Source organism: Rhizoctonia solani, chromosome 7 (genome assembly GCF_016906535.1).
Source record: "Rhizoctonia solani chromosome 7, complete sequence".
Classification (NCBI taxonomy): Eukaryota; Fungi; Basidiomycota; class Agaricomycetes; order Cantharellales; family Ceratobasidiaceae; genus Rhizoctonia; species Rhizoctonia solani.
The window spans coordinates 2,148,730-2,172,754 of record NC_057376.1 but is presented as its reverse complement, the minus strand read 5'-3'; the positions used below and the strand labels follow the sequence as shown (position 1 = coordinate 2,172,754).

General features: G+C 45.3%; 7 protein-coding genes across 7 annotated transcripts; 3 read left to right on the top strand and 4 right to left on the bottom strand.

Annotated features, from left to right (window-relative positions):
- Nucleotides 1-1,592: 1,592 nt before the first annotated feature.
- On the bottom strand, nt 1,593-3,880 carry RhiXN_06853 (DEAD (Asp-Glu-Ala-Asp) box polypeptide 58; the record flags this gene model as incomplete). Its single annotated transcript, XM_043326669.1, has 3 exons — nt 1,593-2,739; nt 2,792-3,422; nt 3,484-3,880. The coding sequence occupies 3 exons, from the start codon at nt 3,878-3,880 to the stop codon at nt 1,593-1,595; spliced, it is 2,175 nt and encodes a 724-aa protein (XP_043182101.1).
- Nucleotides 3,881-4,008: 128 nt separating this feature from the next.
- Nucleotides 4,009-4,514, bottom strand: RhiXN_06852 (valine-tRNA ligase; the record flags this gene model as incomplete). Its single annotated transcript, XM_043326668.1, has 3 exons — nt 4,009-4,035; nt 4,070-4,311; nt 4,370-4,514. The coding sequence occupies 3 exons, from the start codon at nt 4,512-4,514 to the stop codon at nt 4,009-4,011; spliced, it is 414 nt and encodes a 137-aa protein (XP_043182100.1).
- Nucleotides 4,515-5,760: 1,246 nt separating this feature from the next.
- Nucleotides 5,761-10,923, top strand: RhiXN_06851 (SNF2 family amino-terminal protein; the record flags this gene model as incomplete). Its single annotated transcript, XM_043326667.1, has 16 exons — nt 5,761-6,017; nt 6,061-6,430; nt 6,486-6,563; nt 6,666-6,753; nt 6,807-6,983; nt 7,040-7,582; nt 7,643-7,902; nt 7,965-8,240; nt 8,307-8,791; nt 8,931-9,051; nt 9,114-9,449; nt 9,515-9,688; nt 9,748-10,165; nt 10,229-10,306; nt 10,364-10,540; nt 10,598-10,923. 16 exons carry the CDS (start codon nt 5,761-5,763, stop codon nt 10,921-10,923), a joined length of 4,164 nt encoding a protein of 1,387 aa, XP_043182099.1.
- Nucleotides 10,924-16,477: 5,554 nt separating this feature from the next.
- RhiXN_06850 (uncharacterized protein) lies at nt 16,478-16,880 on the top strand (the record flags this gene model as incomplete). The annotated part of the gene is made up of 3 exons (XM_043326666.1): nt 16,478-16,588; nt 16,657-16,683; nt 16,737-16,880. The coding sequence occupies 3 exons, from the start codon at nt 16,478-16,480 to the stop codon at nt 16,878-16,880; spliced, it is 282 nt and encodes a 93-aa protein (XP_043182098.1).
- A 606-nt stretch (nt 16,881-17,486) lies between these two features.
- Nucleotides 17,487-18,098, top strand: RhiXN_06849 (DDE superfamily endonuclease; the record flags this gene model as incomplete). The annotated part of the gene is made up of 1 exon (XM_043326665.1): nt 17,487-18,098. One exon carries the CDS (start codon nt 17,487-17,489, stop codon nt 18,096-18,098), a length of 612 nt encoding a protein of 203 aa, XP_043182097.1.
- A 3,068-nt stretch (nt 18,099-21,166) lies between these two features.
- On the bottom strand, nt 21,167-22,516 carry RhiXN_06848 (Retrotransposable element Tf2 protein; the record flags this gene model as incomplete). Its single annotated transcript, XM_043326664.1, has 1 exon — nt 21,167-22,516. The coding sequence occupies one exon, from the start codon at nt 22,514-22,516 to the stop codon at nt 21,167-21,169; it is 1,350 nt and encodes a 449-aa protein (XP_043182096.1).
- Nucleotides 22,517-22,591: 75 nt separating this feature from the next.
- Nucleotides 22,592-23,686, bottom strand: RhiXN_06847 (Retrotransposable element Tf2 protein; the record flags this gene model as incomplete). The annotated part of the gene is made up of 1 exon (XM_043326663.1): nt 22,592-23,686. One exon carries the CDS (start codon nt 23,684-23,686, stop codon nt 22,592-22,594), a length of 1,095 nt encoding a protein of 364 aa, XP_043182095.1.
- Nucleotides 23,687-24,025: the final 339 nt, after the last annotated feature.

The window sequence follows — 24,025 nt, the reverse complement described above, 5'->3', positions numbered from 1 at the left end:
ACGGTCCTATATGAATACATATATTTAACATCCTGTTGTGGAAAAAAGCAAACCACGTAGCTGAATTTTATCAATCAAGTGGTAGGCTACAGATATAATATCATAGATTGGGGAGCACATACATCTCATTGTAGTAAGTAAATGAGTAGTTGCCCGTTTTGAAACAACCAGCCTATTATAAACCTTGGAGTCCATTCCACAATGTCCAAGTCAACTTGCTTTATTTTTGTGAATCCAGTCTTGAGAAAGCTCCTGGCAACAAATTTGGTTAACTTAAGTAATAAGTACAAGGACTGAAAAATGCTGAGTATGCGCTAAGGCTAAGAGCCACTTGGGATAGCGGGACCGTCAGAAACTAATTGCTGGTCATGAGTAATTTTCTCAGACATGTAACACACTCCCCTCCTCAGAATTTTTCATCAGGGAGCTTTTCCCGATACATATTGGTGGTATTGGGGTGTCAACTGTTGGTTGGTTAGCCATCTTTATCTTCCTGCCGGGGCCAACGATGGAAGATGCTGTGCTGTGACCAATAGGCGCTTTTGACCTGTTGAGTAAGTGAGCAGGACATGGTCAGGAGTGCGTTACGGGGGTCATGATTGGAGTCAAAAATGGATGAGAGTTATCTGTATAAGTCAATAGAAACTATGAATGAATATTCTGACACATATTTGGAGGTCTACATCGTCCTGCGCCAGACTTTATGAGTTGCTGTATAAGACAATAGAGCCTTTGCATGTACCCGACTTGTTGTTTTGAGGCTTTGTTTTATTAAGAAGTGCTTTATGCAAGCTACAAGAGATAATAATGGCTTTATCCAGATGTCTAATTGTTTATTAAGGAGTAAAACGTTGCTTCCTATGTTGGAGATGAGCCACATAAATGTCCTACTGATAAACATACGGGCAATACTAGGGGCTCCTCCCATTATAACCCTGGTCCTTCCAATTTCGTGTTGCTGCAGACAACCTTCCGGAGTCATAAATGGTTGCATATGAATACATACATTTTCTGTTTATGGTACGTTCATAATTATCTCATATACTGACGCTATCACTTTCTGATTGTATCATGAAACCCCTCATGTTGCTGCTTAGAATCTGGGGTCTTGCAAATGAAATACTCAACAAATCTCTCACACGTAAATTGCAGAAGTCTACGGAGTTGATATAACCACTGGTAGTGAGCCCAATGCATGAAAGCTTGATACAATAAAGCATTGCCCATTACAATAGGGTTTTAGCCTGTCATTTTGCGTAAGTCATACACCATCCCCTGTGGTACTGGCTCACTTGATGAGTTACTAAACTTATACAAAACCCACCCAAGCGTAAACTAAATATTGTAAAGCGTCTACAACTCAAAATCTTAATTCTGATTTGAAGATAAATAGTATTGTTTAAAACAGAGTAGGGTTTTTTGAACAAGCAATGACTGAGTTCATGAAGTCAAACATCATATCAATCAATGGCTGGTGTATCAAGTGTAATCATGACACTTTAGCTACAGGTCTGGGCTACGAGTCAGCTGGGCCTGTTATCATGAAGAACAAAAAGGCTTCCACGCACTACCACCAATATGAGGGTATTGCATTAGTGATCACCAGCGCGAATTAACCTAGGGTTGCGAATCATCCAAGGCCCTCCTTTCAATGGTCCTACTTGTTGCGCAGATTTAGGTACGTTGCTGACCCCGGTTGACCACAAGTGGTTCTTGCCCGTGCCTATGGGTAACCAAGCCCAGTGTGCTGAGACATATCGTCTAGCGTCTTGAACCATCTGCGCTCGACTTGACTCAGGAAGGGCTAGCTGCATGGTGCAAAACTCAACCACCACTCCCAAATTCGAAACACCTTGTCGCCTTTCAAGGTTCCCGGTGCTGCCTTGAATGAGCGGAAAAAGATGAGCCACGGTGGCATCCCACTTGCTGAGATCAGCAGGAAACAAGTAGTACGATTCAAACGCTCTTGTGAGATTCTCCATGCTGGTGAAGAAGTCATGCGTTACTCCAGCAAGCTCGTCGTTGCCAAGTCGGCACCAAGACTCACGCGCTTGTGAGCGGTTAGGAGCCTTGTTCATGATCTGGATTGGATAATTGCTGATAATGTCCCAAAGCATATTCTTGAACGGTGAAGCGCTCTCTTGCTCTGCCTGATCTTCTTCTTCTTCTGATGAGTACGTATCCTGATCTTGAGCATAATCGGGACCAGCAAGCGGGTTCGCTGTGTCATGGGTACTCCGGATCGTAACTAGTCTCTGCTTGTTTGATATTGGAGCCGCGCTTGAATTCTGCGCACCGCTTTCCCAAGGGCGAGGGTCTTCATCGCGCGGTCGCTTTTGGAGATTCACTCCCACGATCTTGTTGAAAGCCATGATACTGCTCAACGATTGACCTTGAGGCCCAAGTAAGTAGAGAATGGTCGCCTGGTCGAGGACTCGCTGCCTAGAAACACGCGGCTGTTTGTTTTTCTCAAAATGAATCTTGGGGAGAAACAGGGCGCCCAGCTTGCGCGTGGGAACCAATTCGTTCCCCCTCATTTCTTTAACGCAGGCTGCATCATGAACCTGGTCCCAAGTCCCCCCAGAGGCTGGACGGTTCACCAGTGCATTCATCATGTATTCCATGATGATAAGCAATGTCCCAGCCACGGCAAGCCGGTTGAGGGTAAACGTACGCCGAGCGTCCATCCATTGGCACATAACGCTTTTCATGGACGCAAGCCGGCAACGTTTCCAGTGCCTACCAACAGATGAGTATTACTTCCACAAGGATGAGCAGAATACGTGCTTACCAGAACACATCACGGTCTAAAACATAGACACACCTCCGGAGCAGCTCATCCGGTATTCTCAAATGACAGGTGGGATAGCTCTCATACTCTACACAAGTCTCAATACGTAAGGCTACACCATGGTTGCAAGCTGAGTTCTCAAAGCTAGACATCAACCCGTTGATATGCGTGCTGAGCTCTTGATCCCATGACTCAAGCATTCGGATGGCGCTGGTTCGCTGTGCGTTCTGAGCTAGCGCAATGTTGTAGGTATTGCTTTTGTCGGTGGTGTAGATTTGCGCATAAGTGATACCGGTGTCTCCTGCTAGCCTACGGGGGATGGTCAAGCGACCGCCAGCAAGGGCGTTCAAGTGGGCAACTTTGTCCTTCTGGTAATGATTTCCTTGACCGCTAACAAGCTCTTCACAGCTTTCAAATGCTAAGCCGGTATAGTGTTGAAATAGAAGGGAGTGCATATCCGCATCCGCAAAGGTACACTCCGATGGATCGTCCGGATTTGGCGAGATGGTGATCCGGGTGGCAATGTCGATGAACCACATACCAGGCTCAAATAGAGTGGTATTGAAATGGCTGAGTATACCTTCGACAGCTTTCACCCTTGGGCTTTCTTGATCAACCTCAATTTCAACATCTGGAGACCATGTAAGCTTTGTTAGTGAGCAAATGGGACTCTGATAGCTATTCATGCATACCTTCATCATCACCCGTAGGCTCATTAAGCACAGTCACGGGGGGGACCTCTGGAGGGGGATGAACGCTGCACTCCTGATTCTTCACTCCTCTGAGCTCGTAGGACAAGAAAAAGTACCTGGCCCAGCGCAGCTTCTCAGTCTCCTGGATCATGGCTCTGGCGCAATCCAACCAATCCTGAATGTACTCGACATGAATGTCTCGACCAGTTTGCTGCGCCACGCCTCCACGCATGTCTTGACTCTCGCCTTGCTGGTTTTGATACTCTTTTCGCTTGGACTTGTGGCTTTGACTTCTGAACTTCTCGTCCTCATAGGTGCCAGGCCATTCTCGTACTAAATCCTCCGGGAGGGTTTGAAGAGCTGCTGGATGAAACGCCAAGTCGTAGAGCTGAGCCATTTGGGAGTCACCCAGGTACATGTTGTTACCGGTTGATCCCAAAAGCGGGAAGTGCAAGCGGAACATTCCATTATCTCCCAAATCCAAGAATCAAATGTTGGGCACTTTGTGTATATGCATTTCCTAAATCAAAGCAAAACATGGTGAGTGGTATGCTAATGATAATGAGTGTATGTGGGGATTGCTTACTAAAGTACGGTCATCCATCAATACTTTGACTGGCCCAATATGGAGGTCAGAGGTAAGAGTATACAATTTGCTTCTCATCATGTAATACTTGACAGTCTTGAGAGTGGGTACAGGAATCAAAGGCATGTTTCTTGGAACGACGCCAATCATTGAGTCAACATCCGCAAGTTGATGTACAGTTTGGTTATTCAGCGGGCGGCAATCGTTGAAGGTAATTTGAGCGCGTCGCAGCCTCCTTGACTCTGGATCATAGAAATGACTACACAAGCCAAACATCTCGGAGCTCAGGCGTTGACTCACGGTCCAAGCAAAGCCAAATTGCCAGCCACTCCCTAAGCGTCACCAGCTTGATTTTGGGTAAGTTCTTGTCGATCTGCTCCCTTTTATCAGTTTCAAAGGTTGCCTTGTCCTCGGTATAGTTTGGAGATGAATAGCGCGAAGACATGGTTGAGAAAAGCAGAAGGTACAAAGATCAAGAGGAGAGAAGTTGGTTTCAAGGTAAAACCCGTTAGTTGGATGGTCTTCTGTGAGCTTCAGAGTACTTATAATCAGTCAAACCAAAATCAGATGAACGACTGCACAAATAACGTTATTGGTCAAAAGGAATTTACCAAGACTGATTGTCATATCCACGGCCTCAGGTACAAACATAAGAGCAGTCAGCCATGCGAAATCCTGATTGATTAAACCATGATACCGTATCACCTGTCGCCATGAAATACATGGCAAATCTCATGTCAAACCAAGATCAGCATTGATTGCATGTCCCCGCACTGCTGATCACATGTTGCGTCAAGGTTGTGTGATTGCTCATAATGGTCTGCGCATGGATATCATTTACCAGGGTTGGGTGTGTCTGTCTTGCGTTTCCGTACTCAATAGGCTGTGTTTCACTACCGGACTGCAGAACTCAACAAAAGAGACTGTTTAATTTGAGCTGCCATAGTGGCTGTTCTAGAATGTGCCTGTCAAATGTTGGCACCAGCGGTGCGCCACAACCCTTAAGACCAGTACCTTAGGTCTTGACGCAAGCCTTTCAACAATGGAACTATTGAACCCAATATTGCACTTTTTTCTGCAAGCACTGCTGATAAAGTATTTGCGTGCAAGCGTCCAGCATGACGTGAGCAGCATTTCTCCAATTGTGGAAAGGTGAGTAACAAAGTTAGAAAGGAAACATTGGATCTTAATAAGGTGACAAACCTTATTCCGCCACATGATAGAATTGATTAAAAACAAAATGAATTCTTGAAACCAACAATTGAGTGAACATCCACGGTTGTTGTTCATCAAGCCGTCAAAAGAAAAGAACATATTTTATACAAGATTCTAAGGCACGGGGAATTGTTCCAAGATGATCCAAGCCTTGCACTGAAACTTAATTTACCCCCGCATTTATCTTAGCTCAAACAATCTGCAATCTGACTGTCATCAGTTAATTTTGGCTGTGGGGGTTCCCACTTGAGAGAATCAAATGTAGATACGGACAGCCAAAGATTGAATACGGCTGAGATGCCTAATATGGGTAATGCCTTGGCTGAAAACTGCTTCCTTTAACGGTATTGATTGGCTTGGCATGACAGCGGAGCTTTGAGGATCCAGCAGACAAAGTCTGAGACAAGGTAGCACTTTCTTATGATTGCCATGAGACATGTGATTGTAATCCTGGAGGCCATGATACAAAAGAACCAATGCTCGCAGGTAGCAATACCCCCAAACGTGATCTTTGCAGTCCCAGCTACTACTTGAGCTACTTAGCAGTCTATCACCACTATCTCACATTTATCCTTTCATCACACTTAGATCCTCACCATGCCTTTGACTCCGTTGCCCACTCCGTTCTCTACCTGTTCGAAGCTGCTGCTATGAAAGTCACACCCGTTAACCTGCCCTCCCTGGACAAGCAACGTGTGGAGGGAGCTTTTTGGGCTGTTTCCTCTAAAGGGTAGTGAGGACTATTACGATGCTGAGATTGATGTAGTTGGCGACAGTGACCCACAGTTGGATTCAAGCAAGGAACTGGGCCTCACCATGCCCGAGTCTTTGATAGCCTCGATCACCGAAAATCGCCGGAAGGCACTTGGGCTCCATGAGCGTCAGGCTGCAGAACGCTTCCTGCAATATTTCTGGGATACCTGGAAGGCGGATTATGTGAGGAAGATACCAATCCGCAAGACAATCAAGTCCACTACTCAAGGCGAGAAAGGTGGCCCGGACCCTTATGGGTATGCTGCGTATCGCAACCTGGTATTGGCTGCAATCAACAGGAAGGGCGGCGTCATGAATCAAGTGGAGGAGACTTTGGGAAAGATTGGGGCTACTCCTGCCGATCTCTGGAAGGATGACAGAAGCTTAAACAGGGTGAGTTTTACATGACCAAGTACGTCTCAGTATTTGACCACAATCATACACGCAGGAACGTCCAGCTACCAAGCGTGTTCTTGAGCATCAGGTGCCTATAGCTGACACCCATGCAAGGCTGGAAGAACGAGATGTGCAAGCAGCTTTGGCTTGAGCCCTATTTGGCGATGCAGGGGTCAGCAGTCGTGGGACTGTTGTCCCAGAGCTGATCCCTACAATTCGTTGCTTTGCACAGCGCAAGTATGAGAACCTTGCGCGGAGCTTAAAGCGTAAGGTAACCACATCATGTGCTAGAATGCAAAAGGTCAACAGTAAACTGGAAGGTAAGCAAGCCAAGCTTCATGAAAAACGCCAAGCTAATGGATTGTTATAATAGATGCTCAAAGGCTCAGATCCCCCAAGGCATTGCGTGACGCAACAAGGGCTTTGACTGATTGGCGGAAGATAGCAATAGGGACAAAGGAGGTTGATGAGCTTCACTTCCTGTCCAGGGAACGTACGCTGAAGCAGTTATGGTCAAGTCTTGGGTTTGGAAGTCTTGAGGATGATCTGAGTGAGTACCAACCAGCTTGTGTTTAAGTTATTTGCTTATAGGAACTCTTGAACCAGCGGCGTCAAAATCTAAAAGCAAGTCAACTCAAGATGGTCCAAGCAAAGAAGAAATGCAGGCTGCCTATGCTTACTATGTTGAGGAGTACTGCTATGGAGTTGGCTGTCTTGACAAGTCCAAGCTTCCTATCCCTACAGTTGGTGTCTCTGGTCTCCACAGTTTGGTGGATGGGTGCGAGGATATTGGGGTATCGCATCTCAAGTCCTTGTCCACGGAGGCTTTGTGGGCCCAGCTAGGACTGCCAGGTGTGGATCAGTTCCTGTTTGCAGAGCCTGGCACTGGTGAAAGCGCCAAAGACATGGTTCCACTGGCCAAAACTTGTGCGGTGCCGTTTTGGCATCAAGTGGTAGGCACTCTCAGAATCTTGGAAGGCGCTTTCACACAGAGAGTGGGCGATTGCACCCAACCAACTTTACTGTGCAACAATGTTGGACTTGGAAAGACAGTGCAAATCATTGGGGTCATTAGCATGATCCAACATTACTATAAGCAACAGGAACTGCCAGCCAAAGAGCGTCTTGCAACACCCATGTTTATCCAAGGTGAGTGGCGTTTGTGTGGCTGATGTGCTGTTTGGTTGACTCTGACTCTGTGACCTGTAGAGCAAAGCTTGCCATACTTTGCAGGCCAAAAGACCATACCAAATTTGCCATCAATTGTCATTACTCCGCGGACACTTGGCAATCAATGGATGGAGCAATGGAAGAAGTTTACCCAGCTTGGTAGTTTTGTTCCTGTCCGGTACTCAGTTGAGAGCGGCACCCTTGAGAGCTTCTGCAGTGACCCAACAGGTCCATACCGCGCTGCAGCTGGACAAGACTTGGAGCATGCAGGGCGAGTGGTTATCATTGCAGACCTATTGGTAAGTGTACATTCATTGACTATGCTGGTAGAACTATTAAATAAATCCGGTGACCTTATCAGGCTATTGCAAAGGAAGCAAAACGGTGCTTACAGCTCCCTCCTGCATTCAAGGGTAAAGATGCAAGGGAGTACAAAGCTAAGGGCAAGACACCTGCTTTCAAGGCAGGGATCAGCAATGCAGGCTCACTCTTTGGAATGCGCTTTTGGGTGGCAGCTGTGGACAAGATACACAATCTCCGAAACAGCAGTCACACTCAACAAGGGGTTCAGCTCATTACTCAGTCCTTGTCCTTGGTGATTGGAGCAACCGCCACACCATTGTTTACGTCGCTCAAAGTAAGTCATTTGACTATGTTATACACCAGCGCATCATTGACATTACGTTACGCCTGTGCGTACTAGTGCCTGCTTGCTCTTGGACAAAACCTGCGCTACCAGCCATTGCTTGGTGAGCAAGGAGTTCAGGTCTGGAACAAGATGCAGGAAATGCTGTCAACTGGTAATGAAAGTTGGAGGCTTACAAGCACAGCGGTAATTCAAGCCACAGTAGAAAGGGAGCTTCAAGCGGCACTTTTACTTGGCAAAATTCCCTTGTACAACCCCTGCGCTGCTAAGATCAAGGAAGAACTGGAAAGCAAGTACCAGGCTGAGGACCAGCGGAGCATCCTCCATATGATTCATGTCTCAAAGCAGCCACTAAACATGTTGCGCTTGCTTCTTCTCCCCATCATGATTCGTTGCACAAATGAGTCCTTAGACTATTTGGGCAGACAAATCTTGGATCTCCTGTTTGTACAGAAGTTCATTGCTTGGGCACCCATGAATGAAGAAGAGAAAGAAATGCAACGGGTCATCAATCAAGAGCACACACAGCAGAAGAGCAAAAAGTATGTCTTGCCCTTTTTTGCCTTTCTCTCAGATATAATCTCCTGTCTCCGTATTCTATCACACAATAACTGACTTTGTTGATGATTTATAACAGAACAAAACTGGTGCAAAAGGCTAAGGCTGCCAAGAGACAAAAAGAAAGCAAGCGCAGGACAATGTGGGTGACAATGGGGATGAGGATGTAGATGAGAATGCATGGAATGGGTCTCAGGCACAGGGGGAGGTGGAACGGAGCAATTGCAAGAATGTCAGGTGGCATGTAAGTCAAATTTGCTTTCCCATATAAGCTGATTACACCAACACTTACCAATCTCAAATCAGAACTTCCTGATAGAACAGAAGTTTGCTGGCATGCTGGCTAAGCTGGGAGCGCTACGGCTGGAAGAGCAGGCTCAGGAGCTTGATCGTGGTACCTTGACAAACAAAGTCACCGACAACTGGACAGTGGAGAATCTGCCCCAGAAGATGTCCACAAGGATGCAATGTGTCATGGGACTGATTGAGTGGTTCTGGATTGGCAACCCCAAACCCGTTGCATTGCTTGAGGATGGTATGCTAGATAAAGCAAGGCTTGTTCAAGAACCTTTGCCCAGCAAGAAGCCGCGGAAGTTTCTCATATACATGGAATTTCAGCAGCACCAAGCGCTCATTGCAAAGGTCAGTGCTCTTATTTCTTGCAAGTTATTTGTAACTTCACGTTTGATGACTGAAAATTATATCAGATGCTCACTCTCAAAGAAAAAGACTATGTGACGTACAACGGCTCTATGGCTACCACCAAGCGTCAACGGTCTGTTGAGAAGTTTGCCAACAACCCATCATGCCAAATCATGATCATCAGCAATGTAGGCTCAGCTGGTCTCAACTTGGTGGAAGCCTCAGTTGTGATCATTGTAGTATGTATGGCTCAATGTTTGCATCACTCAGTTTGTCTAACAAATTTTCCCATCTGCAGAGCAGTGTTTGGTCTGGGCTTGAGCTTGACCAAATCATGGGTTGCGTTGATTGCCCTGGGCAGCTGCAAGATGTAGCTGTATACAACATCATGGCGCCAGAGGGAATTGATCTGGCCCTGAATGTTAACGCAGATAGTAAGGCACAGCTCTCTAACCATTTCCTGAGCTTGCAAAGAACCTTGCAAACTGTGTACTCGGAAATTGCTCAGCCACACTCCAATGATCACAATGAGCTTGACTTGGAGGAGATCCCTGCAGTCTCTTCAACAAAGGGTACAAAACCATCCACTTCCAAAGCTGGGCCATGCAAGAGAAAAAGCCAAAATGAACAATGCTCTCAAGATGCAAATGCTGTTCAAAAGCTAGCCCTAGCCAAGGCACTGGGATCACAGGTTTCTGGTGCTCCCTCAAGCAATTGTACGTTGCTCCAGCCTAGATAAAGCTTGACCATTGCTGATCAGGAGCAATGTATTCTGACAGTAGTCCCTACAACACAGAGCATGCAACCTCTTCCAACATCATCAACAGGAAGCACAGAACAAACTGATGAGTTGTTGAGTAAGTTCTTCTTGGATATTGATTGCGGAGTGCAAAGAGAATATTAATGTTGTGAAGTATCCCAGGGTGTACCTACCACTACACCAAATGCCATTGGTGCCTGGACAATGGTGGCCAGTAGTCAACAGAAGACTAAGCTCCATGCAAAAAAGGCAAGACTTGGTCACTCTTCTTCTGACCCATCATTGGTGGCTGCGGCAACAGCACAGCCAAGTCAGCCTTTATCTGCAACAGGTATGGATTCATTTAAACACATTTTCTGCCAAGGTTGACACACGTTATCTGTTCAAGGGCCAATATTGTTGCCAGCCAAGAAGCGCACAGCACCGTCCATGGATCCACCAAGCAGCATGCCAACATGTACAGATCCAGCTGCCAGTGGTAGCTCTTCAAGACAAGCACCAATTGTTCCCAGGCCATCTGGAAGTGCACAGCCAAGAGCAGCTACTGCTACACTGGAGCAGCTGTTGCAATTACAGCCTGGGTCTAGCTCCACAGCACCTACTACATCTGGGCACTCAGTAGTCACAGGAGGTGGAAGCTCACAGAGGAAGGTGTTCCGTCTGAAAGCATCAAAACTCTTGGCTAGTAATCACTCTGTTGAAGCAAAAAAGTAACAATTTGAAAATCTGTATAGCAATTCACTGGCAAGTGCTTAATAATATTATACTGTATAACAAGCCATAGGGCCCCCTGTAGAAAGACATAGAATGGGTGTCTTTCTGTAAGGATTTTAGAAATAATTGGTCTCCTAAAATGGTCCGCTGGGATGGCTTGGAATTGGCCTGCACGCAGGAGGCTGTGCAAGCTTGGTCCAACAAGTAGACCTGTCCAAAATGCCTTTCTGTAAGCCATGGCCCATGCAAATAGAAATTGCGTTCTAAAAGTAAATTTTTAATTGAATTTAATTTTACTCCTGTACCAAGTCCGCCCCAATTATCCAGTGTATGCAGGCATATGTTATCATACATCATATATGAAGCTGCAAAAGTATACAAAAGGGTGTATAACAGCTCAAGGATGTAATTGAATAACTTGGTACAATGAACTCCCTTAAATGCTTTGACTATGAAGAGGACACTTGGGCTCAAGAGGCGCATTGGCATGGCCCTTGCTTTTCCGCAAGGGCCTGGGGTTGGATCACGCGTTCTCAGCAGGCATATTGAAGTGGTGAGTGGGGAGCAAGTTTGTACAGGTGGGAGAGCGCAGAGGACTGAGGATAGGGGAGGCTGCTTTTGTTTGCGCTGCCCCTATCCCCTGTCTCTAATATATTGTAATTACTGTTGGAATATATGCAGTCACTGCAAAGCGCCAAACTCCCAATTTGGTTACAAATCTTCAGGGCCTTATCTTATCAGCTTGATCTTGTTCCATTCTAAAGCTTGATACGTGCTTTACAAAATAGAAGGGGGGGATACCCCCCCTCTCTAAAAAAAGATTTTAGACATTTAAAACACCCCCCTCCAATATCCAAATCTGCGTCCGAGCGCATTCCACACCAAGTTCCACGGTGTGATCTGCATCTGGACTGGGCCTCATTTCTAAACTGACTTTTAGAATGTCTGGGATGTTCTAAAATTGTTACAGAAAGGCAGCCAATGGGTACGTTTCTGTAAGGATTTCTTCTAAATTTGTTGTCCTAAATTGTTCCGTCAGGACAGGACGGACTTGGCCTGCACAGCAGAGGCTGTGCTAGCGCTTGGACTTCATTTATTGCCTTTCCGTAAGGAATGGTCCATGTAAAATAGACTTTACTTATAAAATCATAATTGAAAATCTATGTACATGATCAAAGATCCCAAGTCAGTTGCTGTTCTTGCAAACTGGTGCGCTTGTTGATTGTTTCATGCTTGGTCAGCAGTGGCTAATCTTCCATGTTGGATCACCAGACTGAGGGTGCGTTCATAGGTGGGTCAAACAAGATAGGTCAAATGTTTTGTTGAGTACACGCAATGTTGTGATTAAAAATAATTATAGAGCTACATGTAAGGTTTTTGAGACATCTGGCTATCACATACTGGGTTCTCAAAGTTGTAAGCTTAGCTGCAAAACGTCAAGAGACATTTTGCATAAAACAATCAAAGGGGGGACAGCGCTAGTACATCCTTAAAAAGTAGTAGGGGTTAGAGCGGTGGGTGGTCATGTGACTCACCCTCACAAGGACCCCCAATTATCACGAGGGAGGCTTCTTTGGAAATCCGGCCCTCTACTAGTGTTCATATCCGGAAGCTTTTTGGCGGCCGCTCATAGGACTCATGTCTGGAACCCAAAGATGCCTTGGACCCCAAGCCTTCCATGTCCGGAAGTTGAATGATGCCTTGGGCCGTATGCGCCCGGCGCTTAAATGTATTTATCTCTAAATATATACATATTTTTCTTTTATGACCCCGCTCCAGTTTTTGAGCCCACTTGCAGTATGCCGGCCTTCTCTAGCTTGGGTAAAAGTTGCGTCAGTTCATTCCTATCCTTGAGAATGTGGCAATCCTTCAACTCCACGTCCTCAGTTTCCAAGCCTGGTGTGTTTACAATGCCAACGCGCATCAAGAGCTCATTTGTTGGTACCAGTTGGTAGTAGGTGTTATGGATTAGAATACTATAGTAAAGAATGGCAAAGTGAGCAAACAGAAATTGGCGTTGAAATCTCCTTAATTAGTACTTGGGAAGTATATAGTAAGATTCGCTGAATTTCTCTGTATATTCAACTATTTTTGATTATGTAAATACATGAGGTATTAAGGGAGATACCGCTTTATTAAATAAAAGGCTTAATATCTTAGGACTAATTAAACTATAGTACTTAAGTCAGCATTATGCTTTCTCAAAAGCTACTATCCTCAGTAGCTGGGAGTTGAGGCCTAGGCCCTGCTATGGGAGCTACTTGTTTCAGTCTTTCCCTTATGTATTTTAGTGGGGAAAGGATATTTATAGAACTAGAGACTAACTCTTATAAGGCATAGCTTTAGGAGACAGGCTCTCACCTCACATCCTAGCTCTGTTCATCATGTCATGTACATTAGTTTCTTCACCCTACTGTATATAGTAATCACAGGCCTCCAAGGGTATAAATAGCCCCTTGAGCTGGCCTTTTTGAATGCATCTCTTTTTTACCATCCTCCCTCAGCCTAGTGTGACTCTCAAAGACTTCTATTGATTTTCTTAAGTATCATACATAGTAATTCAGCCTAAAGCTCTTAAGTTCGGCGCATATAGCCTCTAGGACGGTCCCAACCTATACAGGGAACCTAGAACCAGCTTAAGTGCAACCCTGCCAAGACTTCCTAGCTGTCTGCTAAGTGTTTGGTGCTTCCACAACGCCTTTACCCCCTTGTGCACCGTCAAGGACAAGGAAATAAATTTCCATAATTCTCAATTAAATTACAGTGAGTTCCAGAGACTGACATTTAGGTTTTGTACGACTTCGCTTGTACCTCGCGTTGCCTGCTGAACAGTAATACGCTCATTACTGGTTATTGGTAGGGATCACCCTGATACTAACCACCTTGCTCTTCTAGCAAGATAACTAACCACTCTAATATACTCTAATTTCACTAGCATAGATTTCTCTTATTACTTATCTTCCTAAATTTTCTACCTTTTATAGTTAGACAGTTACCTTATTTGTCTTTTCCCTTCTTTTAGTCTCTTTCTTTCTTCTTTAGAGTATTTTATTTTTCACTTATTCTCCCTATCTATAACAGTAGGGGATCTCCATTGGCCAACCAAGATGTATAGCCCGGTACTTGGCCCGCAATCCAATCTTCTGATAGATTTGGACGGCAACATATGAGATATGGCCAAGATGGTTGGTTTGGGGGACCCATAGGTTCATCCCATTGTATCCACCCTCCTTGATGTATATAGCCATAACTATAATATTCAGTTTGAACTTGTCCATATACAATTGAAACAAGACTTACCTCTCCCAAGTACAAGCTGTTTTTCCAACAGAATCCAGACAAAAGACCTGGAGTATCAAAGGCAGGGAGTAAATCTAAGAAAGTACTAGGGGCAGACAGCGCGCTATTCCATTTGATTATATCCTTCCCAGGCCAAATGATATTACGCGCGGATAGTTTGCCTAAACTTGCCATAGTATGTGTACGAGTTTTAAGGATGATTGCAAATGAGCTCCAACTCTAACAATGATCACGCAATACGCTAAGAACAGCTAAATTTTTTGGCATGGGAAGACAACAGAAGTTCCCCAAGCGTTAGTAATCCTGAACAAAATGCAAGCGCATATACCCAGGACTTTGAACTCAAAACAGAGGATGAAAACAATTGATTTTAATTTAGACTAGTAAATACAGTAGCTAAATGTACCAGGAACGCTACCTAACTCCCAAACAACAACGCAAGTTGAATACCATCACAATCAAAATTGATTGTTTGATGGTGTTAGCACCCAGAAAAACAATCACCCAGAGAGTGGACCTGCACGTGATATCCGGAAGCCAAAGAAGCCTCCCCCAGGATAATTGGGGGTCCTCCCTCACATAACTGTGGGTGGTATAGTTGCGTACCAAGTACGCAACTCTGCATGAGTAGTGCAGTGGAGGGTCACATGATTCACCCTAACATAACTGTGTGTGATATAGTTGTGTACTTGGTACGCAACTCTACATGAGTAGAGCGGTGGATGGTCATGTGACTCACCCTAACACAGTTGTGTGTGGTATAGTTGCGTACCAGGTACGCAACTCTGCATGAGTAGAGTGGTGGGTGGTCATGTGACTCACCCTAACATAACTGTGGGTGGTATAGTTGCATACCAAGTACGCAACTCTCCATGAGTAGTGTGGTGGAGGGTCACATGACTCACCCTAACATAACTGTGTGCAGTATAGTTGTGCACACAACTCCGCATGAGTAGAGCAGTGGGTGGTCATGTGACTCACCCTCACATAACTGTGGGTGGTATAGTTGCGTACTTGGTACGCAACTCTGCACAAGTAGAGTGGTGGGTGGTCATGTGACTCACCCTAACATAACTGTGGGTGGTATAGTTGCGTACTTGGTATGCAACTCTCCATGAGTAGTGCAGTGGAGGGTCACATGACTCACCCTAACATAACTGTGTGCGGTATAGTTGCGTACGCAACTCTGCACAAGTAGAGCGGTGGGTGGTCATGTGACTCACCCTAGCACAGTTGTGTGTGATATAGTTGCGTACTTGGTACGCAACTCTGCATGAGTAGTGCGGTGGATGGTCATGTGACTCACCCTAACACAATTGTGTGTGATATAGTTGCGTACCAAGTACGCAACTCTGCATGAGTAGTGCAGTGGATGGTCACATGATTCACCCTAACATAACTGTGGGTGGTATAGTTGCGTACCAAGTACGCAACTCTGCACAAGTAGAGCGGTGGGTGGTCATGTGACTCACCCTAACATAACTGTGGGTGGTATAGTTGCGTACCAAGTACGCAACTCTGCATGAGTAGAGCAGTGGATGGTCACGTGACTTACCCTAACATAACTGTGTGCAATATAGTTGCATATGCAATCCTGCATGAGTAGAGCGGTGGGTGGTCATGTGACTCACCCTAACACAATTGTGTGTGATATAGTTGCGTACCAAGTACGCAACTCTGCATAAGTAGAGTGATGGGTGGTCATGTGACTCACCCTAACATGATTGTGGATCATATAGCTGCGTACTTGGTATGCAACTGTGAGTACAAGGAGTAATCATTGATCATGTGACTCACCCTAACATTGACCATGGTGCTATACTTCTGCATGTTGTACGCAATTCTGCGTGGGATGGGTGGTCAGTTGTCACATGACTCACCCTAACTTAGGGGATGGTGGCATTGCTGTGTGTAAAGTACGCAACTTTTTGTAGGAGGGCTGATGCTTTCCCTATAATCCACCCTAACACCATATGTGGGTTGTGTCCACCTGGTTCCCACCCTGTGCCATCTCACAGTTCACCCTGCAGTGTAGCTTGGGCCACCCTGCAGTGTAGCTTGGTTCAACCTACCACCAACCTACTACTTTGTAATAACAACATTGGTGAGCAGATCTGCTTTTGATCAATTGATTAACAAACATTATTTGTGGCTGACTGGAAGTATTTCTTGATTAGCACCAGTTGAGCTACAAAGGGGTGGGGATAGACAACTGGGTCAAGCCCTTGCCCAAATTACATCAACTGCAGAGGTGATGACAAGGGAAGAAAGCAGAGCAATGACTGAGCTGCTGGGTCAAATCGTGGCTAGTCATAGGGATGGGGATATGGTGCACCTTGTCAATGCATTGGTGGCAAAAGGGAAGGTAAGTATGATGAGTAGAACTAGGTTTTACTGGACTAACAAGAGCAATAACAACAACAACTATAAAAGCATGTACTGCTGAAGCAGAGAAAGCAGGTGTGTTTTCAGATGAATTCATTTTAGATTGATAGCTTATATGGACATTCCAGCAAGAGCACAACTTTGAATCACCTGATGAGGATGAGGAAAGGGATGCACAAGATGAAGCGTCAAGCCCATTGGGCAACTCAGATGTTGAGGGAGCTGGGGAAGTTGAGGATTATGGCCCCCAAGGAGAAGAGGAATTGGAGTAAACATTTGATTGAGGAGGGGTTGGTTGGTTGATATTTTCCTGAACAAATGCTGTATCAATATATCATCACTTCCTATCCCACTTCCATACATGTACTAGTGCTGACAACAAGTATCTGAATGCTGACATGTGCCCAGCTTTATTACACATTGCTATGCCCCCTCACTGTGGAAAAGAAGTTTCTCAGTTTGATCAAGGCTGCATTGTAGCTCTACATAAAGATAAAAAATCATACAGCTATATTTACAAGAAAACTGGGGTTCCAAAGTATACAGCGCATAGGATTGTGGCTAATTATGAGAGATATGGTCCTGCTACTCCCCAGCCCTGGTCTGGCCACCCACCTGTCTTATCCAATCAAACCAAGTGGTCAATTGGGCAATACCTTTGTTTCTACCAAAAGGAGCCCTATGATGCAATTGCTAAGCTTGTTGGGGATGTAACTGAGCGTCAAGTGAGGTCTACTGCACAGGAACTAGGCATGCAGCGGTATGTGGTTTGCCAGCAGCAATTCCCCAGCCCCAAGATGACAGAGGCTTGACGCAAGTGGGCTCAGAATAACACAAATCAAGTTTGGGACTGGGTTGGGTGGTGCAATGAGACCACAATGGACACCAGGGAACAGACTACTTGGCCAAAGGTTATGTGGAAGAAGGGAGAAGCATATCTCCCCAAAAACATGGTCCCCAGCTTCTGTAGTGGGCGCCAAAGTCTTGTCCTGTGGGGATGCATTGCGCATGGCAAGAAGGGGCCATTGATTCCATTGGAACTGTTGCCCAAAGTTGTCACAAAGACCAGGTGCTCACATGGCAGGGGGCTCACTTCAGAAGCATATGCCAAACAAGTTATCAAAGGTCTGCTCAATCAATTTTTAAATAGTCTAGAGGTGGAACGGGGTCATAAGATCCTGATTGTTGAAGATGGGGCAGCATCACATAGGGGACCAGAGGCTCAGCAGAATTGGGCAGAATTGGGCATTGAGCAACTGACCCATCTGGCAAATTCTCCTTATCTTAATCCCATTGGGCCCATATGGCGCCTGCTCAAATCATGTGTATTCAAGATCCCTGGAGCTCATAAAAACCGTGACACACTTTTGAAGGCAGCTAACAAGGTCTGGGCCAGCATTTCAGTGGACAATATCAATAAACACACAGGGGATACGGATGCTTGGGTTGAGGCTATCAAAGCTGCCAAGGGAGGGCCAACTGAGTTCTAGTTGATAGTAATCACTTAAATATGTACATTCAATTATACCAAGGTCTGCTTTTTATGTTTTCTCAGAACACAAATTATGATTTTGGTGATGGTTTTTGCCTCATATGGAGGGAAAAGGGGGGAATTCAAATTAAAAGGGATGGCAGACCATCAAAAGACAGCCCATACTGTTCATGGGGATGTGTGGCCTGGAGCAAGAGAATTATCATATGTTATGTTTGCAGTACAGACATTTCTTTGCCCACTCTACATGTTAATTTGAACATGGGTGTATTACAGGAACAGCTGAATGTCATATATACATGTATGTTTATTGTGGATGAGTGGTGGGAGTTTGTGCATTCCAGTTGGAATCAAACTGTTAGCTTCCCATTGCTGTGCTCAGACCCACGTGGTGGCCTGTGGTTTGATCTACTCAATTAGTGTATGCATACAAAGTAAACTACTGTCAAGTGATATTCAAACAGCTGTATTGACACCTATATTGGCACAGTGTTGGTCAGGTCCAAGATTGTGGAAGCAATGGTCATGTCAACCATTAGGACCATTAGGATTGAGTCCAGGGGTCAATCAGGAGCACAAAGACTGCCGCTCAGCTTGTGCTCTGAATTGTCTCCAAAGTCTCCCATAGGGGGGGACCTATTTCTGAGAGCCAATAGGTGGTGTTGGGTGGGGTTGGGGTTGGGGTTCCCACTTATTTGGAATGTAGCGCTTGATCATTGGGCACAGGCAAGGGGGGCATGGAGGCAGACTGAGGGCTCCCTTATATAGATATTAATATTGAAATGACTCTCAGTCACATCACTGTTTGTCTAACTAAAGTGTAGCAGTTAATCAAGAAGTTTGTTAGAAATTCAACTAACTACACAGTGATTAGTGTATGACACTGCTGAATTGGTATTGTTCCAAGTACCAGGTGTGCGTACAACAACAACAACAAATGAGCATTGCCAGCAAAGGATACTGACTCCTAGACATGATATTAGAACATAATATTAAATGCATACAGTTGGACAATTTTGTTAGCTGGTTGGTTGGTTGGTTTAGCTTGGTTTAGCTTGGTTTGGTTAGTTACACATTTATGCCTACAGGGTTGCATTTCTAATTTTTCTCACTTGTAGATTTCTGGTCTGTAACTCACACAATGCAGGTGTGCTCCAAGTTGTGCTCCAAGTTGTAACACACCACTATTGATTCTGTATGTCATGTATTACTGGTGCATGGAACAATAATAGATAAAATACATTCCTGTATCAAAGGCTGTAATGCAGTCATCATTACAGGACTTGACATCAGTGTAATATGAATAGCATGAGCAAGCAGTATACAAGATTCAAAGAATAAAAACAGAAGTGAAGTAGTAGTTGACAGGTGGGTGACTGGTCCTCAGGGTCCACAGCAAGCAGACCCATTGCTGTATCTCAGGCAATACTGAAGCTATGACTACAGGACTTGATGTCAGTGGGATCTATATGACATGGAAAGGCAGCATACACAGTATGAAGAGAAAGTAAGAAAGTCAAGGTGACCGGTTGCCGACTGGTCCTCAGGGTCCACAATGAGCAGACCCATTGCTGTATCTCAGGCAATACTGAAGCTGTGAGTACAGGACTTGAAGCCATTGGGGTCTATATGACATGGAAAGGCAGCATACACAGTATGAAGAGAAAGTAAGAAAGTCAAGGTGACCAGTCACCGACCAGTCCTCAGGGTCCACAGTGAGCAGACCCATTGCTGTATCTCAGGCAATACTGAAGCTGTGAGTACAGGACTTGAAGCCATTGGGGTCTATATGACATGGACAGGCAGCATACACAGTATGAAGAGAAAGTAAGAAAGTCAAGGTGACCGGTTGCCAACTGGTCCTCAGGGTCCACAGTGAGCAGACCCATTGCTGTATCTCAGGCAATACTGAAGCTGTGAGTACAGGACTTGAAGCCATTGGGGTCTATATGACATGGAAAGGCAGCATACACAGTATGAAGAGAAAGTAAGAAAGTCAAGGTGACCGGTCGCCGACCGGTCCTCAGGGTCCACAGTGAGCAGACCCATTGCTGTATCTCAGGCAATACTGAAGCTATGACTACAGGATTTGATGTCAGTGGGATCTATATGACATGGACAGGCAGCATACACAGTATGAAGAGAAAGTAAGAAAGTCAAGGTGACCAGTTGCCAACCAGTCCTCAGGGTCCACAGTGAGCAGACCCATTGCTGTATCTCAGGCAATACTGAAGCTATGACTACAGGATTTGATGTCAGTGGGATCTATATGACATGAACAGGGGGCACTCACATCATTAAGGAAAAGGATGGGGGTTTTTCAACTGACCAGTAGTTTGCTGATCAGTCCTCAATGCTGCTATCATGAATCTCTCAAAAATCAATTATTTTTCACCTCAACAGAATTGCACCAAAATTTGATAGTAGGTGTACAGGGTGTAGTAGACTGCACTGTTAAATTTCTATGCAATTTGGATCACAGGAAAAAGCAGTATCCTGGTTCTTCTCCAAAATTCAGGTGCTTTTTCATACTATAACATAACTGTGGGTGGTATAGTTGCGTACCAAGTACGCAACTCTGCATGAGTAGAGCAGTGGATGGTCACGTGACTCACCCTAACATAACTGTGTGCAATATAGTTGTGTACCAAGTACGCAACTCTGCATGAGTAGAGTGATGGGTGGTCATGTGACTCACCCTAACATGATTGTGGGTCATATAGCTGCGTACTTGGTATGCAACTGTGAGTACAAGGAGTAATCATTGATCATGTGACTCACCCTAACATTGACCATGGTGCTATACTTCTGCATGTTGTACGCAATTCTGCGTGGGATGGGTGGTCAGTTGTCACATGACTCACCCTAACTTAGGGGATGGTGGCATTGCTGTGTGTAAAGTACGCAACTTTTTGTAGGAGGGCTGATGCTTTCCCTATAATCCACCCTAACACCATATGTGGGTTGTGTCCACCTGGTTCCCACCCTGTGCCATCTCACAGTTCACCCTGCAGTGTAGCTTGGGCCACCCTGCAGTGTAGCTTGGTTCAACCTACCACCAACCTACTACTTTGTAATAACCTTCCAGATTCTGTCTTCTGCTGCCCAATCTACAAATTTGTCTACTTTGTACTCTTCTTCTCCTTCTGCTGTGATTACAGGCGGCTGAGGGGTGAATGTGCAATCAAACTCTGTGTCTTGTTTGAAAGCAGGCAATAAGCTGACATGGAACACATCATGGATTCTCATGGTCTCAGGGAGAGCCAGGCAATAGGCGTGAGAGCCTACTCTCTCTATGACAGAGAAAGGGCTATACTGCTTATGGTCTAGCTTTTTGTTGGGGTGCTGCAACGTGATATTGGAAGCCAGAAGCCAAACTTTATCTCCTGGTTGAAACTCAGGAGGTGGTTTCCCTGTGTCTGCCTGTTTGTAGCGCTCCTGAGCCCATTTGATTGACGCCTGTACTTCCTGAATAGTCTCAGCCAGTTGCTTGGCTCTGTCATCAGCAATAGGCAATCCAGTGGGTTCTAGGAGCAGTAAAATGACAGGAGAATGGCCATACACAATCTCAAAGGGCAATTTGCCTGTTGCTTTGCTTCTGGCATTGTTATGAGCAAATTCAGCCAGTGGGAGCCAATCAACCCAATCAGACTGTCTATGATTAATGAAGGGACGTAGGTAAGCCTCTAGCCATTGGTTCTTGATCTCAGTTTGCCCATCAGATTGTGGGTGATAAGCAGTAGAGAAACCAGGAGTGGTTTGCAGAGATTTGTAGAGTGCCTTGAGGAACCTGGAGTTGAATGTAGTCCCTCTGTCACACACAGTGTGCTTGGGAGTCCCATGTAGCTTCCAGACATGCTGCAGGAGCATCTGAGCTACATCCTCAGCAGTGGCAGTTTCCTTGGAGGGAATCAAGTGCATCATTTTTGAGAAGCAGTCTACAACCACCAGAATGCTGTAATATCCTTTACACTTGGACAACTTGACAATGAAATCATATGAGATGTCTTCCCAGGGGCCTGCAGGGACAGAAAGCGGGTTGAGAGCATAGTTGTGTACATGGCCCTTGCTTCTTTGGCAGATTTCACAGGACTCCACATAGCAATTGACTTGGAATATCATTGCTGGCCAGTAATAGTGACAACTGATTAACTCTAGAGTTTGTGCTCTTCCTTGGCAACCAGAAGCAGGGGAATCATGGAAGTGAGATAAGAGCTGCTGTTTGATCTTGGGTTCATCTGGCACAACTATTCTTCCTTGATACAAAAGTAGACCCTTCTGAATTGTATAGTCCTTGAACTTTTGTGCAATGCTGTGGGGCATGGATTTAGAGTCTGATACAGCTAGCAAGGTTGTGTCAAGACTATGGTCTTCCTGAGTAGCTTCCTTGATTTGATCCAGCAAGGATGAATCCATGGGTGCTGAAAATGCCTCAAAATGAGATTCTGGAATCATAACATGTAGAGATGGTTCTAAGTCCATGTGATCAGGTCATCTTGACAGGGCGTCAGGTTTCTGTGACTGTTTCCCAGGTCTATAGGCAATGACAAAGCTGTAGGATGCCAGCATGAGATGCCAGCGCGCATGACGCCTGTCAAAGGTTCTAGCTGACTTCCAGTACTCCAGATTCTTGTGGTCAGTAAACGCAGTGATTGGCTGCTCAGTTCCCTCCAGGAAGATTCTCCAGTGCTCAAATGCACGAATGATGGCAAGTAGCTCCTTGTCATGTGTATCATAGTTTAGCTCAGCAGGTGAGAAGCTGGCTGACATGTATGCAACAGGATGTAGACAACCATCTTCCTTTCTCTGAGATAGTACAGCGCCCATGGCTGCTCCAGAAGCATCTGTTTCCAAGGTGTAAGGTTTAGATTCATCAGGGTGAGCTAGAACAGGCTCCTTGCAAATCTCAGCCTTGATCGCATCAAATGCCGCTTTCTGTTCTTCTAGCCAGATCCATGGTTGCTCCCTTGGAGTGAGGTTATTCAGAGGGCGTGCTAAGCAAGAGAAGTTGGGGACAAAGCAACAGTAGAAGTTTGCAAAGCCTAGGAATGATTGCACCTGTTTCACATTTTGGGGTTCAGGCCAGTCCATGATCACTTGCACCTTGTGATTACTCCTGATGGCATCTCCATGGGGAAAGACAAGGCCAATGTAGGTGACTTCTGTGACAAAGAAGTAGCATTTGGCAGGGTTGCAGAATAGGTTATGCTTCAGCAAGCAAGATAAGACTTCCTTGACATGTTCCACATGCTCTTCTCTTGAGTTTGAGAAGTTTAAGATGTCAACCAGGTACACAACCACAGAGATGTCCAGTAAATCACAGAATATGTTGTTCATGAAGCGCATAAACACAGCTGGGGCATTGCTAAGGCCCAATTGCATGACTATGGGAGTAAAGTGACCAAGGGCAGTGCAAAATGCAGCCTTCCATTCATCTCCTTCCTTGATTCTGATGTGGTGATATCCATTCCTCAAATCTAGCTTTGTGAAGATCTTAGCATGGCGCAATTTCTCAATTAGCTTGTCCTGTCTTGGTAGTCCATATCTGTCCTTGATTGTGATGGCATTTAGCCGGCAATAATCCATAATTAAAGCAAAGCCTGCCATTAGCCCTTTTTACAAACATCACTGGGGCTCCCGCTGGTGAGATGGTTGCCACAATCTTTCCAGCTGCAAGTTTTGAGTCAATGTGTTCCTTGAGTGCTTCTCTCTCTGCAGGGGTCATAGAATAGGTTGGGCCTTGGGAGGCTGTTTCTCTTTGTCCAGGTCAATAGCAATGTCATAAGGGCGATGTTCTGGCAGTGTGGTAAAGAACTCTTTATTGAACACTTTCCAGAACTCCTGAAATCCAACAGGATTCTGAGGCTCAGGGTTAATGCTGCCAGCTCGCGCTTCTGTAGCTAGCTGGAGTGAAATTTTCATCGT